The sequence below is a fragment of the Falco naumanni genome, chromosome 8 (genome assembly GCF_017639655.2).
Source record: "Falco naumanni isolate bFalNau1 chromosome 8, bFalNau1.pat, whole genome shotgun sequence".
Taxonomy (NCBI): domain Eukaryota; kingdom Metazoa; phylum Chordata; class Aves; order Falconiformes; family Falconidae; genus Falco; species Falco naumanni.
In genome coordinates this window covers 43,020,314-43,038,118 of record NC_054061.1, presented here as the reverse complement: position 1 = coordinate 43,038,118, position 17,805 = coordinate 43,020,314, and the positions used below count along the sequence as shown (strand labels likewise).

The following is a 17,805-nucleotide window of genomic DNA, read 5'->3' as shown; positions in this document are numbered from 1 at the left end:
CTGTTGGAAAGTGTAGGAAAACCAAAGGAAATGCTTCCTATCTCTTTCCTTCAGCCACTGGCATAATAGTGGAAGTAGTTTTGTTAACATTTGGGTTAAAAACAGTGATGATGGGGGTGCCTGTTTTTTCTTCTTTTTTTTTTTTTTCAATAAATTTGGCATGAGGAAAAAAGTTATCAGTGCTTCCTCTCAGTCCATTTTGTCCACTTTAACTGCTCTGTTTGTAATCTGTTACGATGTTCTGCATGTTCCTGTGTTGCTGTTTAGCTAACATATATATATTTTCTGCTTCAGTTGGAGACATTTCTTTGACTCTCTAACACATTTTGATTTCTCTGTTCCCTCCTGGCACCTTTGCTTAATGGGCTTCCCTGTGGATATTCCATAGCTACAGTGTCAAAGAGAAGGCACAATTCTTACATTAGCATCTTTATTTGTAAAAGTAGTGTTTTTTGTAAACTCATAGAAATGTACACAAATGCAAGTGAATCTTTAATTTTTCTGTGCTGTATTAATTGAATTGGTTAGGACATAATATGGAGATTACAGGATTCATTCCTTTATACTTACTATATTTTTGTTTGCAGATCCTACTGCTTTTTGACAGTAAAACTGCAGTTGAATGTAACTGTGATTTTTTTTTAATATTTATGCCATCGATAATAGTAAAATACTTTAGAAAGAAGAAGAAATAATCTAAATCTGAGTTTAATCAACTGTTCCAGCTTGATACAAATTTTTAGTAAAGTCCAAGGCTGTGTTCCATAGATTTTGATTCAAAATACTGATTTAAATTCGAACTAAAAAAATCCTGTTACAATATTACAAATAGTTATTCCATGTATTCCATTTTGTCCTATATTTTAGGCTTTTAAAAAAGTTACTTGGCTTAATAACCTGCTAATTCAGAGTTGGTAATTAGTTTCCAGGCTTGATTTGTTGCAAATTCCTGCTTCTTGTATGTCAATTAATGTTCCTATATATCTGTGAATATCTGTTTTCTTGTTAAACTATGGAAGCACTTTCATTTTCTATTTAAGAAATTACATAATTGATCACTTACTAATTTATAACTGAGGCCAGGTGGCAGTTTCTGGACAAAAATCTAGCTGTCAATTTTATCTTGGAATGAACAATCTAAATACCTCACTTAGGTCTAAATGTCTCCTGCACCCGGGTCACAACAACCCCACGCAGCAGTTTGGGCTTGGGGAGGAGCGGCTGGAAAGCTGCCTGGTGGAAAGGGACCTGGGGGTGCTGGTTGACAGCTGGCTGAACATGAGTCAGCAGTGTGCCCGGGTGGCCAAGGTGGCCAAGAGCATCCTGGCTTGTATCAGAAACAGTGTGGCCAGCAGGACAAAGGAAGTGATTGTCCCCTTGTACTTGGCACTGACTGGTGAGGCTGCACCTCAATTCCCATGTTCAGTTTTGGGCCCCTCGCTACAAGAGGGACATTGAGGTGCTGGAGCGTGTCCAGAGAAGGGCAGCAGAGCTGGTGAAGGGGCTGGAGCACAAGTCTTGTGAAGAGCAGCTGAAGGGAACTGGGGCTGTTTAGCCTGGAAAGGAGAAAGCTCAGGGGGGACCTTATTGCTCTGCATCTGCCTGAAAGGGGGTTGTAGGCAGGGTGGGGGTCAGTCTCTTCTCCCAGGTAACAAGTGACAGGACAAGAGGAAACAGCCTCAAGTTGTGCCAGGGGAGGGTTTAGCTTGGATATTAGGAAAAATTTCTTTGCTGAAAGGATGGTCAAGCATTGGAACAGGCTTCCTAGGGAGATGGTGGAATCACCATCCCTGGAGGCATTGAAAAAAATGTAGGTGTGGTACTTAGGGACATGGTTTAGTGATGGACTTGGCAGTCTTGGGTTAATGGTTGGACTTGATATCTTAAAGGTCTTTTTCCAGCTTAAATGATTCTATGGTTCTATGATAATGTTCTTTTACCATTGTCACAAAAATCTCAGAAACTTTAAAGCCTAGGTTGTGTTAAGGCTTAAATGTGAATTAAAAATTTTTAACTGTGGCCAAAACAAGATCTTTTTATTAACAGATTAGCAGGCACATCTGTGTTTGTCTAATGCTCTTACTATTGGGCGGTTTTGGTATGAACTGCTTTACAAGCTTAGGAAATGAATAATACTTGTATTTCCTTGTTTCATAAATACATAGAATCATACATCTACTCATGCCTGTTTATTTAGGGGTGCACTTTATATAAACAGACTTTATACTACCTTAGTGGGTAAAGGGAAAGAAAAAGGGTAATTGAGATTGCCAGATAAAGGAGGTTTTCTAAGATCCCATGTTGTCCAGATTCTGCAGGTTTTGGTGGCAATCACTGTTCTGTTCCCCTAACTCAGGTGCCTCCAGGAGGGATGTAGGGAAAATAGGCATCTTCAATAGCAATCCATCCAGCTCCTGCGTTCGGGCTTTACTTAGGGATCACAGCTATTAAGGCACTCCTCTCTGAAGAACTGAATATGGAACTGTTGAAGTATGCTATGTTCGGTTGTTCTTTTTTAGTGCAGATTCAAATATTTAGAAAGTCAAGTTTTCTGTGTAGGGATGGGATGCAGTATGAACAGTGGCATTAGTGTCACTCCAAAATGTCTTGTTACTGTGGACAGAAGTTTTAGCTGGAAGTAGGTTAGCAAGACTTTGTCATGAAAATTGTTTCTCTTACATGTCTTCTTTGGTCTTTATCTCCTGTGACTTCCCATCATGGTTTGTAAGTATTTTAGCATATTTTCTCATTCCTTCTCATGCTCTCATGTTCACTGGGAAGTATATAGTGAACTTTGCCGATGTGGTTGACAGCCTCAGTATTTCTTGTAGCAGCACAGCACTGCATTTTAGACTGTTGAACTGAAAGGATTAATTGGTATTGAACTCTCAATTTTACAGGCTTATTCTGCTTCTGTGGCTTTTTAATGGATGCCATGAGTAAACAGTTTTTTTCTGATATGTATAAAAATTCGATAATATACTGGAGGTGCTAAATCCTTTTTGCATCTGACAGGTGAACCTTTTCAAGAACTTCCTGCCATATAACTCTGCAATGATGGATGCTGATGCAATTTTCCATTTTCAGGGTGTTTCCACAAAGACATTGAATGGATTTGGAAATTTTGCTTCTGTATCACTCTAACCAGAGCCAGGTTTTACTGATCACTCCCAGCCTGCATCCATTTGCAGAACAGCAGCTGAGCCTCACTAAGAAATTAGACAGGCACAAAAAGTAGACTCAGATTACACTAATGAGCCCATTAAATGAGGCATAGGGAGCCTGTCTGGCCAGAATGAGGAATTGAAAGAGGTCTGGCTGTACTCCTTGCTTTATGTCTTTTACATTCAGTAGCCAGTTTTCACCTTCTGTATATTTACTTGGGGCTGTGGGGAGGGAGTTGCTTTTCTGTATTCTCATTTGCAAAAAGAAAAAAACTACCTTATTCTTTTCCAGTGTTTGTGGGAGAAAACCTGATGCAATTGGTGTTTGCAAGCTATAAAGCTCATGACAAAGCACTAACAAAGCACATTTGTATTCTAAAATCTTTCAAATTTTATGTCTGTTCAGTTATGCTCTCTGATGATTTTACAGAACTCATTTACTACATGGAAAATCCAAGTGCAAAAAAATTACTGATTTTTAAAATAATAATTAGAAACACCTAAAAAAAGAATATCCCATTGCATTTATTATGCCATAATAATGTTATCTATAACAGCAAATAAACTTAAAGGTTGCTTCAGGATTGTAGTAGTTTTCAGTTAATGGAAGAATGTGTTTTGTATTATAGGCAGACATTTGCTTTGCTGCTGTGGCCTAAAGGAAGCAATAATGTTTTGAGCTTTCAGATTGATAAAAACCAGGGTCCGTGTACATTTTGAGAATTTGAGAATGTTATTTTTTACTGTTTCAAATCCAGTGAAACATAGGTTTGGGTTCTACAGTATATTATTAACTTGTATCTTGTTAGGTTTTGTTACATTTTCTCTGTTGTTTTGTTTTGGTTTTAATTATTATTATTCAAGATACTTTCCTAATATAAAAAGTTTTCTGTTTTTTAAACCTTGATTTGAGGTAGCTTAAAGAAGTCATTCTCTTTCAGTTCTTAATTCGTTTTTGCTTTTCAGGAGAGAAGCTTCCAGCTGCAGTTTCTTGTGTGCTGAGCTGGTTTGACATTATTTATTGCTGTTGCTTTGCAGTGGTGACTTGTGTTAGTGATGGCTCATACTTAAGCAGAAAAATAGAAAGGAGGGTTTGATAACAGACCAGCACAAACCTGCAGCAAATATTCCAGAGCTCCACCTGGTAGAACACAAGCCAGAAGGCTGAAGGGGCAGATGATGCTGAGGGCTAATAAAGAGCTGGTAAAAGAAGCCTGGGCTTGTATGAGGAGTAGGTTGGAGAGTGGTGGGTGAATTCACTAAGGCACCTTGAGAGAGCCTGGAAAGACCCAGTGGAGGAGCATGGGGAAGCAACCTGAAACAGACCCCTTGAACTTACTGAGTTCTTAGTGTAGGTGATATAAGGTAAGTAACTTTAGCCTCGTTTTGAGCTGGAGTTTGGACTATCTGACTTCCAAAGGTGCCTCCCAAAATATTTTTTCCCCCTGATTTCTGTAATTTTATTTTACATAACTGGTTATAAATACAATACCAAAATCCCCCAGAAATTGACCTTTTTTTTTTTTTTTCCCCTCTAGCTGCAGTTGAAATAAACTAATTCTCTACTTCAGACATGCCATACATGTTCCTTGTCTGGAAAAGCCAAATACAGTTATTTTCTTCTAACTTTCATGAAATTGATCATAATTCACAATAATACTTTCTGCTTTAATGAAAGTTTCATTGATGTAAAAATGGTGTTGGTACAGTCAGTCAGAGGGACTGACTTTTTTTTTTTTTACATTGACTTTAATCTGATAGAGGTAAGTCATTCAAGATAATTTTATTTTTAAATCAGTTTTACAGTAGTTATTGCAACAATCGTAACAAAACTGAACCATGTAACAGTCTAAAGTCTAAAAAACTTACAGCAAGTGCTACACTTGCCTAAGTTGAAATAAAACGTTTGGAATGTTTCTGCAATGTCTGAGTAGCATGTACAAACTTAGAATTATTTACATGGAGCATTGTGATCTACGTGGTTCAACATATGACTGATTTCATGCTTGTAGGAGCCAAATTAATGAAAAATCCTATGTACGTGGATGTGTGCAGTTTCTTTGCTGTGTGCAGTGCTTATGAACTTTGTAATATTGTGTACATGTAATTTATTTAATACTGAATTAATAATTCATTAATACTAAATTATGAGGTTTGAACAAATTGTGGAGCAGTTGTGATTTGCTGCTGAGGCAGTTTCGATAGTTAAATGAACATCGAGGGTATATTATAATGGATCAGCAGTGGATTCACTGTGAACATTCCGGCACCTAGCTATACAAAGATGAAAGAAACTCTCAATTTGTTTCCTTCCTCCTAGCCTTAAATCCTTTAACTTGCAGTGAAAATATCTTTAAAGGGAGGATTCTCTATTTGTTTTTCTGAGAGAAAACTGAATCTGAAGTCATTGTTGGGTGGTATAATCTTTCTGTCCAAAGCTTGGCACATGTTATTTTTTTCAGTAAATGTTTTTTGTCTTTTGTAGCTGTGACTGATTCCAAGAATTATCCTTCTTCCTAAAAAACCTGAATTTCACAAAATCCAGTGAGTTGCCTTCAAAAATCCAGACGTTCATCTTGGTGTATCCTAGTAACTACTGACAGCAGTTCTGTCAGACATGGGGGTTCCCTCGGGCCAATGCAGAGGCTCAGCCATACACCCTCAAGAATTCTTTCTATGGAATAAGTAATTAATCTGAAATATTTTGCCTCTATTCCAGCTCTTCCTGTGTAATGTCTTGTTATCTAATGACTGATAAGAATGACCAATCAGCAAATTTAGATTGTCTTCCAGGGCTATGGACAGAGCTCTGTAGGTATTAGTATGGTGATAGTACGCTGCTAGCAATGTGAGGAGTGTGTTTTATAAACAAAACCAAGAAAAGCCGTATTGTCATTTTAGTCGACTCTGTGGACCCCAATAAATTTTTGATGATTATTGGAAAAATATATTTGACCATAAGAGGACATGGCTGTTAGCAGTACAACTGTATAACAAGGAAAAACTAAAGTTTATCAACAAAATAGGTTGTTGAAAACTTAGCCTATGTTTGATGTAATGGTCTTGCCAGGCTTTAGTTAGACTAGTGTATCATATGAATTAACTTGAAATGCCCCTTTTTTTAAAGGAGTCAATGTAGATAATAGAGGTAGGTTCACCTCTGTCCACTCACTACGATGTTTGCTGACATAATGTGCAGTGGGACCTAACTCCTCCTCCTAAATTTACTTAATGTTGAGTTTTTTACTCTTGAGGAGACTCATTTAGGAGTTCAAGTAATTTAAACATTTAGGTAGATCGTATATTTGCTTAGAAAGGTAATTAATTCCTTGCTTGCTTGCATTACATAGATACGACGTTACAGCTGCTGGAGGCAAGAAATTCTGTTTGGGCCTCTCAAGGAAAGCAGAGTATGGGTAATCTGAAGAAGTGACCTGTTTCAGGGGAAATAATATCTGTAAGTGGGAAGTCACAAACCTCTTGTGTAATAATAGTTTGGATGCAGCAATCATTAGCTTTGTTATTTCGGATACTGCTGTTTGTAGATAACTTCCCTAGAACTAAAGCTCTCAATGAAGTGGAGGTATTTCAGAACTGTGGTTTGAGTGACCGGTTGACTTTGGCTGCAGTATAACACCGGGTTTCTCTATGTGACTTTGTTAAAGATGATAATTTACTCTAAGGTTGATGGATGCCTAGAGATTTCTGATGCTCAGGTTTTTTCATTTTTTGGGAAGACCCTCTGACTTGTTAATGCGTCAGTCTTAGAGTGTTTTCAGTCCATTGCCTTTATTCATAGCCCTGAATTTTGGGAGATTTAACTGATACTTTCTCCTGTAATGTAGTGCTGGATGTAGGAATGGTAGAGTAGCTGTGGTTTGTTGTTTGGTTTGGTGTGTTTTTTTTCTTTTGGTTTTCATTATACAAAACAATAGTGAAAAAGATGTCTGACCACACTACAGTTTACCACAAGCTTAAAACTATCTTAGATTTTGAATGCAAACATGAGAATATTTAACACAGAGAAGTGTCATGGCTGTGGTTTTGCATTGAGACTTTTTGCAACAAAATGCAGATGTTACGCCAAATGTTATGTATCTTGTCTGCATGTGCATTTTATTTTGTAGGAAGTTTGCATTTTATGCATGGAAAAATGCCTCTGCTTTTCATTTAACATGTCCTTGAAACACATAACTTAATACGTTAAAATTACATTATCCTCATTTATATGCAACTGTAATACAAAGCAAATTCACTTCTTGTGAAAGTTGTCATTCTCCCATTAATTCAGAAACGAAATGTTGCTTGCTGTCTCCAAGTTTGTAATTTCCAAATTCAGTTTATTAATGTTTGCTCTTGATAAGAAAGACTGTGTGGGAGACCTTAACCATTTTGAAAAAAAAAAACCTCAATTATGTTTTATCTCCTTCATATGTTAATGGAAATTGAGAGTGGCTTTGGAAAAAACTCATTTAACATTAGTCATGTAACATAATGCTGTATACAATTATGTTTATTCTTCTGCTGTGCGTAAAAGCAGAGTAGCTGAGCAGCTTCCAATAAATGGTCCATTATGCAAGAAGGATCAGCATCATCAGTTTTGGGTATTATTTTAAAATCTTTCATTATCATATATATGCTAAATAAGAATCCTTAAGAACTTCAGACCAAATTCTGGGTCTTAAATTTGTTGTTATGTACTTCCGGATAATAAATGAACTTGTGAACTTGAAAGAAACATTTTTCCTATTTCTAAAGTGCAATTCCTCGATTTCCTTGTACATATAGGTGAATATTAAGCTCTTACTCTGTGTATGAGTCCTGCTAAGGGCTGCACAGCTTTGTCAGGATCCCATCTGAAAAAAAAAAACCAACCCCCAAACTAATTTTTATTTACTTCTATTTCACACACACACAAAAAAGAGTATTGCTTGAAAAATATTCTTTTCAAGCAAAAATATTTTGGTTTTTTTTACTCATTCTAAAAATTGCATTATGCAATAAAACGTGAAGTGCCAGATGTGCTGATGATAATGCCATGACTGCAATCTGTAAGAATTTCATAAATGTCTGGATTTTTTGTAGGGAGAACATTTTAAAGCAAGACTTCTGCCTATTGTGGCAATTTTTTTCTTCACAATTTCATTTCAGGAATACGTGCTTTTCTTTTTCAGCTGGCATTTGTTCAGCAAAGCTGAAATCTGAGCCAGAGAGCTTCTGAAAAATTAATCTATAAGTACTGTAGTACTTTCTTCTTTTCTGAAAGTGTTTATTGACTTCTTGGAATCACTGCAGCAAATCAGTAGTGTAAGAGAAATCTAACTCTGTAAAGTAACTTGCAATGTTGTCATTTCCATTCTTGTTTTTCTTGTACTTTTGAGGTCTTATTCTGTGAGGCCAGATTATGTAGTTCTGAAAAAAAAAATATATATTTGTCAGTGTTTTGTCTTTCTTTAAACATTTTTATTTCTTTCTTTAAATTTGAATGCTTAAGGAAACGGGCACCCTTCTGGAGAACTGTTTTCAATTTCTTTTTAAACATCCTACTAAACTTGCCTTTTCTAAAATTTTCTCTGTTTCACAAGAATAAAAGTTCTTTTTCACTAACTTCTCTTGGTACAAAAGCTTTAGAGGGTTTAAATGATATAGGATCAAGTATATGATTTCTGGATAAAATACATTTTGGGGTTTTGTTTGTGGAATCTGGCAGTTACATCCTAAAGAGTTCCTATAGCTAAAGTGAGTTGAAGTGGTGTATTCAGATTTGTAACTAAGCACAATTATTAGGTAGTAAGTACTTTGTGCGAAAGAAATAAATTTATCCTGTATGATGATTGCCCTTCTTTCATACTCTTTCAGCTAATGAATACAAGGAAACTAAACACTGTGCAAATACCGTGATTATTTGAAACTCCATATAAAAGAGTATTGTTTCATAGCTTAATCTCTAAGCAGCTACAATAGTTACAATGTGGTAGCTGTGGAGATAGTTAGTTTTTCTTTTTTTCTTTTAAGCATCAAAACAAGGAGTTAGATGCGTGCTCATTTAAATCTGCAGATAGAAATAGTATTTAAAAGCTTTAATGTTGTCTTTGCTACGAATTTATGTAGAAAAATTGTCGATCTTATAATCATAAAGGTCATCGTGTAATTAACTTGATGTCATCATCTCTGGTGTCATAAAAGACAAGTGTTTTGGAGTAAGGGTCACTCAGCACACATTACCAGCACTTTGTGTTGGAAACTGCCTGAAGTCTTGTCTTGTCATAAACTGGCTTCATGACATATAAATACAGCATCAAATTGAAGGAGGAATCTGGAGAAGTGAGGAGAAAAAGAACCCAACACACTGATAATGAAACCTTGCAAGACTGAACACCAGGATTTACAAAAGCAAATCAGTCCCATCAAGTGACATAAACACAAAAAAAGTAAAAATAAGTTTCAGTGACTGATATAATTTCTTTGCCTCAAAGAAAAGGTTCACTGAATTAATATCACTAGATGAATATTTAAGAGATGAGCATTTTTTCAGGAAATACATGAAAGTGGAAGCACCAGTGTCTGATGGGCTATTGAAGTGAAGAATAGTCTTAGTGTAGGAGCAAATCTGATATAAACTTGTCTTCAGATTGTAAAAGAAATTAACGGTTAAAGGAAACTTTAAATTAAGATTATTATCCAGGGACCTGTCCACGTGACTTATGCAGACCTAACTAGAAGTAGGATCTTGAAATTTTGAGATGTATTTCTGTGGTCTGGAAAAATGTCATAGTAGCCAGTCATGTGAATGACAGAAATATCATACTTGCTAGAATAAAAATGTGCACATCACATTTCTGAAAATATAGAACATATTTTTCACTGGTTTCCATTGCATTGCCAGCAATAAAAAAAATTCACAGTTTTGTATTTGCTATGTTTTGGCTCTGTTCCAGATTTTCTGTTTGATATATCTGTGATTGGATTGCTTGTTTGTGAGGACTGAATTTCCTGGATCTGCACTTGATGAATACATTTTCTGGTATAAAAGAAAGAGGCAGATCAGTTTGCCTAAGTGGTTGCAGATTCTGTAAATGGACTTGTATTGGAGGATTGTCTTTTTTAAGTTCAACTGTAACATTCTCTACCTTTTAAATAATTTTCTTTCATTTAATATTTTTCAAATATCTTCTGAGTATTACTATAAATTCATACACTGAAATCAGAGGTTACTGAACTGAAAACAACTATTTGGGAATAATTTTGGACAAAATATAGGTCATGTAGAGTGAGTTGCATATAAGAAGTTTAATCCCTAGAACCAAACAGAAATTTGTCAGTCTTCCGCAGGCATTTGTTTTAGTCTTTAAAATTATTTTCATGAGCAAGCCATAGAGCAAGAAGCAAATTGTAAGTGAAGGACATGGCAAAATATTTTGTTAAAAATTAGTTGTCCCTCTTAGTGTTATTGTATTGCCACAGTCTCTTGCCGAGAAGCATCAGGGGTGAAATGTACCATAAGTCTAATTTATTCAGGCTCAGAGCAATCAATAATTCAGAAATGTTTTAGTTCTTATTGATGTTTAGCATTGTAAGTGGACAAACAGTGCATGTGCTGTTAGCATCTACACAGGAAATCGAGAGGAGAAGGACGAATACTAGATTTTTAACTGTTGATCAGAACAGATGCTTTTTAGATTAACCCATTTTTGTAACAACTCTCTGGATTTGTATTATAGCTGCTTCATGTTCTGCACACGATCGCAGAATAGTAATATTGAAGTAACAGGGATAAAGCCAGCTCATTTTCTGTAGAAACTGTAAGTCTGAAGGTTGCATCATTGAATATGACAATATACTAGTTAATAATATGTATTAATTTATATAGTAAAATTAATTATCCCTGAAAAAAAGCCATATGCTTTTATATAAACACATTGCAAAAAAAGAGCATAACAAAGAAAATGTATGTAGATTTGCTTGTGACTCATCAAACTCAATTTGCCGAACTGAATTTCAATGTACATCTTCACCTGACTGTCACAGTAGTAACTTCTTTTTAATTTATTTTACACATGAGACTTATATGGTTATTGGAACTTAGCAATTTCACCTGGCTTCTTTAGGGTGCTGAAAACTTTGTTCAAGTTATTCAGGTAGCACTATGAAATGTACCATAGTACAGAGAACACTGAAAACAGTATTTTAAAAATTCATCATTATCTTATAGAATATAGAGTAGTAAGAGCAGATGTGTTGTTTCTGACTCTGAAAAATATGAAGATGGATAGACTATATCCTCTTTATTGAGGGTGGTTTGTTTTATGGTTTGGGTCTAACCCTGACCATTACTTTTTTTTTTAAATGTTAAAATAAGCATTTTGTACTTTCCTATAGAAAATGCAAACAATACTTTCATGCTTCTCTTTTTTAGCCAGTGGTTTCAAGCTCAAAACCTTGAATTTCTACCTGTAAAATAATACAGGATTAGATTTAGTACAACTTCATCAAGAATATATTGGAGCTGCAATCTCTTTACATGTCAAGCTTAGAAAATGGAGTAATAGAGATGTACTGTTTCTAAAATAACAAAAATATGACTCTGATATTTTGAAATACCTTTTTAATATGTATAAAAATGTAGAAAATTTTTATTACTCATTCAACCATATTCCATAAGAATATATTTACTTTAGTATCATGTTGCTGTTGGCTCATTCCTGGACCAAGGAATTTCCTTGTAGCGCTGTGCTACTAGGTAGTCAGTGATATGCAGCAGTTGTCTGTAATCTTTCATCTGTAATTTGCTTTTTCTGTTCTGTTTGATGGAGAGAGTCTCCATTCAGGCTTACATGCACAATACAGCCATGCTGGATTAGAAGCTTATTTCTTAATAGCAAGCTGAGAAAGGAGGGTATATGTCATGGGTTTTGGGTTTTAGTGTCGGTAGATTATTTTGTGTGTGTGTGTGTGTGTGTATAAGCTTGTAGAAGGACCTTTGTGGGATTTTCGGAGGGGAAGGGTGTCAGTCTGTTTCTTCAGGATTCTTTCTCGTTTTCTGATTCGATTTGTTATTACCTCTTAGTTCATAATACAGAAGCTATCAGGATTGTGGAAAAGATAGGGAGAAAGTCTCAGTCATTAAACCAATCCATCTGTCTTCATAATATTTTTTTTTCCACTCAGTTTCTTTCTTGGATAAACTGATTTCCATGTCGTAATGATATAAGTGGCATCAGTTTGCTCCGCAATGCTGCAGAGTTTGTATATTTGCAGTACTTCAAAAATGTCATGACAAGGAAATATGGTCACTGAACTGTAACTCAGGATGTGTTTAATAGGTGTGAGTTTTTTTGCAAGCATGGGTTGTGATTAGACTGCTAGGGTAAATCATTAACAGAAGAGACTCCTGTTACGTATTGCAAAAGAACTTTTTTTCTGTTTTATGTTAACACCGAGATATGTGCGGCAGTCATTGGATATGGTGTCTCTGGAGAGAAATACTGGAGTTCATCTCAGCCCTAAGGATACCACTTAAGCCTTGCTGAATAAGCCAGTGGAATATGAACATGCAAGTGGAAAGATTGTTTTTTATTCTGATAACATCTGTAACAACTCAGAAAAACTGCTGTAAGGCTGTAGTGGTATTTGATAAAATGGACAGTCATGTACTTTTAGTTTTATGTGTTATAGACTTCTAAAGAGTAAATTTAGCCTAAAACCATAGACGGACATAACAGTGACATTTTTCAAGAACATGTTTGCTAACAAATGGTTACTGCAGGCATCATATTCATCTTCTCTTACATTGCTAAAGTTGACTAGAAAACTGTTTTTAAAGTTTTATAAAGTATTTTTCCAAGTAATGAGAACATCCTCTGAAGGATTAGCTGAATGTTTGTCTTACTCTCTGAAAGTGTATCCCCTTTCTTTTTGTTGACATGTTTGTTTCTGCCCATTTTGTTTCTGAAGATAGTCATCAAAACACAAAGTTATGTTTTTTCTTAGACTGCCAAGCATGCCCCTACTTGTTTGTAGGTATGGTGGACTGGTCAGTGTTGTGCAGATGTGCCGAATAACCCTGTATTCTATTTAGCCCATAAAGGGCAGCATGACTGTAACAAGACAGCACCATGCGTACAGCTCCTGTTTTATTTGGATTTAAGGTAGAGGTTGTTCTAATGGCTGAAAGTCTTGCTTGCTTGTCTCTTCAGGCTCTAAAAGAGTTTGTGCAACCATCTAACTGTTTTAGATAATAACTAAATGTGTGTAGACTGATTACATATAGCTGCATATCTATTAATTGTAGTTTGCATCACTCAATACAGAGAAGATGAAGTCCTCGGAATCTGTTACAACACATACAGTATTTGTTAATATACCATATAGGACTTTTTTTGGGGGGAAAACCTGTTATTTAATGCTGCTGGCACCTTAGTGTAGGAAAAAGCCCCTGCTAATAAGAACTTTCCTTGACTAAAAACAAGAAAGATAGACATGGCTGCTCACGCTAGGGAAACCCTTGTGAATTTTCAGCTTACAAATAAAGAAGCAGATAATAAACATGCCCACATACCTGTTGTTTCTAGAAAACAGAGTTGTAAGCTAAATAGATGACCTAGGGTACCAAATAATACTTTCAGTACTTTACTTTAGCCCTTAGGTAAAAATGAAGTTTATGGAACAGGATCCTGGTGTCCTTCTTTGTAAGACAGATCTGCCTTCCCTTTTGCTGGTGCGTGTTCCCTGGGTATTTAGAGCCACAGATATCATCCAGCTTTTGAATGAAATTTTACCTTTTGAGACTCAGCTGGTTCTCAGTCCAAGTGTGGCTGGGCAGATCTTCAGGCTCGTTGGTGCTATGGATCTGAGTAGGATTCACTGGAGAAGCATAAACAGCAATCAAATCTTTCATTTTAGAATGGTGAATCACATTAAGATTGCACAGATGAAATTATTAATTTTTTAATGAATAAGGGAAGACTTGGCATTTTCAGGCTTTCTGTTCCAGAGAAAAAATATTTTTGTGTTTTCCTAAAGTGCTTTGTGGCTGACACGTAAAATGTCTGATTTCTATAGATATTTATTAGGAAATTTCTCATCTCTTCACTAGCCTGTGCAAAGACCCGTTCTTTGTGTCTTTTATTGTGGTAAAGAGTTATTTGCTAAGCACTCAGAAGCTGTTAGCTCAACTGAAGAAGCAGGGATTTGATGTCTGTGCATACCCTTAGCTGGCTAGTTTTGAGGAAGAGATGGCTTGTGTAATGTTAGGTTTTGTGTCCATGAGAACTTTGTTTCTGCTGGAAAATTGTTGAAAAACAGGAAATTTCCTCAACTAACACTGAGTTGACCTAAAAGTTTCCATAGAAGAGACAGATTTCTGGGACTCGTGGTGTCATGTATTTGACTTTGGAGCTGTTCCACTTCATGAAAAAGTACATTATCATTTTTTTTCCCCTCCCAGCACACCCCTACTATTAAGCTCGCTCACACTGTGATCAGACAAAAAAGGTACATCTTTAGCCAGGTCTCATCTCCTGGGTGGAGCAGGCTGTCAGCGACATTTGTGGTGACAGAAGCCTATAGCAAATGGAGCAACTCATCTAATCTCCTTCAAGGTTTTTCCTTTTGGGAATTAGGCCTCACAACACCCTGACCAGTGCTCATGATATTTCTGTACTGGGTGCCTGCGGCACCACCCATCCCGCTGAGGGGCTGCAGGGGCCTCTGCGATGTGCGGCTGCGGCTGCCCTGCGCTGGGCACAGCTGAGCCCCTCAGCCATGGTGGTGGCGCCTGTGGGGAAAACACATCCAGAAAGGGGCAAAGCAGCACATGCCAGTGTGAGGAAAGAAGTGTGAGAAACGTCTCTGTGAACACCAAGGTCAGGGAAGAAGGAGGGGCTCCAGGCGCTGGAGCAGAGATTCCTTGAGGTCGTGGTGAAGCAGGTATTTCCCTGCAGCCCATGGAAGGACGTGCCAGAACAGACACTTGCACTGTGGCCTGTGGAGGACACCATGCTGGAGCAGGTGGATGTTCTTTGAAGGAACCGCGTGGCATGTGGAGGGCCCATGCTGGAGCAGTCTTACCCTGCAGCCTGTGGGAAGGACCCATGCTGGAGCAGGGGAAGACATGAGGAGGAGGGAATGGCACAGAGGAACGGACCCCAGCCCATATTCCCCGTCCTCCTGGTGCCACTTGGGCGGGGAGGATGTATAGGAGTTGAAAATGGAGTGAAGTTGACTGGAAAAAAGAGGCAAGGTGGGGGAAAGTTGTTTTAGGTTTTTGTCCTTGTTTCTCACCTTCCAGATCTTTTTTAATTGGCAATAAATTATTGTTCCCCAAGTTGAATATGTTTTGCCCATAGTGGTATTGGGTAAGTGATCTCCCTGTCTTTATCTCAAGGAGTGTGCTTTGTCACTTTGTTCTCCCCTCCTGACTTCCTTTTGTGGGGCAGAAGTGAGAGGGCAGCGGGCTGGGGGCCTGGCAGCCAGCCCAGCTCAGCCCCCCACAATGCTGGGCTGACAAAGCCTATGGCGCTTGCTAGTGTCAGCAAGCAGGACTGGGTTCCATTTTGTCTGTTCATAAAATTGGTTTTTTTCTGAAGATACCACGCCCATGAGTGTTAACTGTACTCCCACTGTAAGAAGTAGAAACCTAGAAAGAAGTGATCTGTTATTGTTTGTTGTAATTGAATAAATTTATTCCTTTTAGATCTTTTGAAAGTATATTTGGCCTCAGAGAGAGTACTGTGACTTTGGGGAGAGTATGCTGTGTTTTTTGTATAAATCTAAACCCCTTCACCCATTGTAAGTTTCTTAGTTATGGAGCACAGCACCACCAAAGTTAAAATTAAAAATCATGAAGATGCAAGTCAGGAAACTCAAAAAGCAACAGACTAAAATTCAGCCCAATTACTTTCTGCTTGTGCCTATGGCTTTAAATATAGAATGTGTTTATGTAGTACCTGTCTAATAGTATAATATTAATGTTAATTTAGCAAACATAGTGTAAGCCACCAGATGGAGTAGTGTTGCCATCAGAAATGAAACAGTAGTAGAAAGGACGTGGTTTTTTCTTCTACTTTTGTAAGTTGCAGGGTTTTTTAGGTACTGTGCCAACTTGATGTATAAATCCATATGTTAGAAGTTGTAACCATTGATTGCAGTACATAGCTGTGTTTAACACATTTCTTACTTTATCTCATGTTCTCCTAGGATCTTCTTGCACAAGAGCATTTAGAGTCTGCAGAATGAAAAGATGGCACAGGCAATGCTGGTACCACCAGGATGTGACAGCTTCTTCTATTTCACCAAAGAATCTCTTGCAGCTATTGAAAAACGTATTGCTGATGAAGCATCTCATTGTGACAAAGACGAGCATAAAGATGATGGTGGTCATGAAGAAGATCACCCAAAGCCAAGGAATGACTTAGAGGCAGGAAAGACACTGCCATTTATTTATGGTGATATCCCTCCGGGAATGGTCTCTGAGCCCCTGGAGGACCTGGATCCATATTATATCAATAAAAAAGTAAGTGGTTTATATTGAGTGTATTTAGAACACTCCTGTTGAACTATAAAGTGATAAATGCTCTGGTGTGGAGGTAGTCAGAAGCCATGGTAGAAAGTATTACACAGTATGTGATGACATGTTAATTATTTTGAATACACTATAAATAAGGCTGTAACTCTTCTGCTTAAGTTGCTTTTTTAAAAAAAGAGCTTTTAATGTCTTAAGATTTCCTTATGATCTTATTTTGAGTTAGTGGATTTTGCATTAGAAGTCTTTTAATTGCTTCAAATCTGATTGAATACAGAAGCATTTGAAAACTTCCTCTCTGACTGGCTACTCCGTTCCTGGGGTCTCCAGGAAATACAGACAATACCTGAGATCTAGTTTAGTAGGGTGCTCTTTGGACAAAGTGCTCATTCAGTCGTATGCTGAAACAATCAACTGTCGAATAGTCCTTGAAATCTCATGGCAATACTTGTTTTACAAAAAATTAAATGTTAAACTGTGTTTGACTAGGGAGGGACATAAGTAAAAAAAGAAAATATTATTATCACATATTGCCAACTTAATGTGATGTGGTTTCAGTGTACTGGTAACAGCTTGTCACTTACAGATGTGAGTTCTTTATGCTAGAGTTTGCTTCAGGACCACTGGAACTGTTCTGAGTCTCATGGGGAGGATTTGATTTTTCTGGCCAGTTACGTTTTTCCTGATAATTTTAAAAATCAGGATGATTTATTTTAATACCAATTCCACAGCAAGTAATCACTCCTTTCACTACCCCATGACAAACATGAAGACAGTGCTCTGGTAGGAGAATTTGTGGTCGTATGCCTTCAATAACAGTATGTCGCAGAGCAACGATATTCTTGAAAGTGTCTGCATCATGGCTTTTATAATCACTTTACATCTGTGTGGATTCAAAATTTTCCCAGAAATAAAAAAGAGGATTTGTGGATCAGTGTCAGTTTAGCAAAACAGCATAAAAATAACATTCATGTGAGTAGCCTTATTCACTTCTCCCGTGGGACTGAGTGTAAAGACTAAAGCTGTGTACTTTGTGTTTCAGTATTGGGTCTGTGGTACAACCCCATACAGATTTGAAGACAAAATCTAGATTTATATATGTGTACTGCAATGTGACTT

At 37.1% G+C, this 17,805-nt stretch overlaps 1 protein-coding gene across 1 annotated transcript in view; it reads left to right on the top strand.

Annotated features, from left to right (window-relative positions):
• The window catches only part of LOC121092834 (sodium channel protein type 2 subunit alpha-like), a 77,829-nt gene that overhangs the window by 10,191 nt on the left and 49,833 nt on the right, over window positions 1-17,805 (top strand). Inside the window, exon 2 of the mRNA XM_040604436.1 lies at window positions 16,362-16,677. Coding sequence (XP_040460370.1) covers window positions 16,405-16,677 — 273 coding nt within the window. The 5' untranslated portion in view covers window positions 16,362-16,404. The remainder of the gene's footprint in view (window positions 1-16,361; window positions 16,678-17,805) is intronic.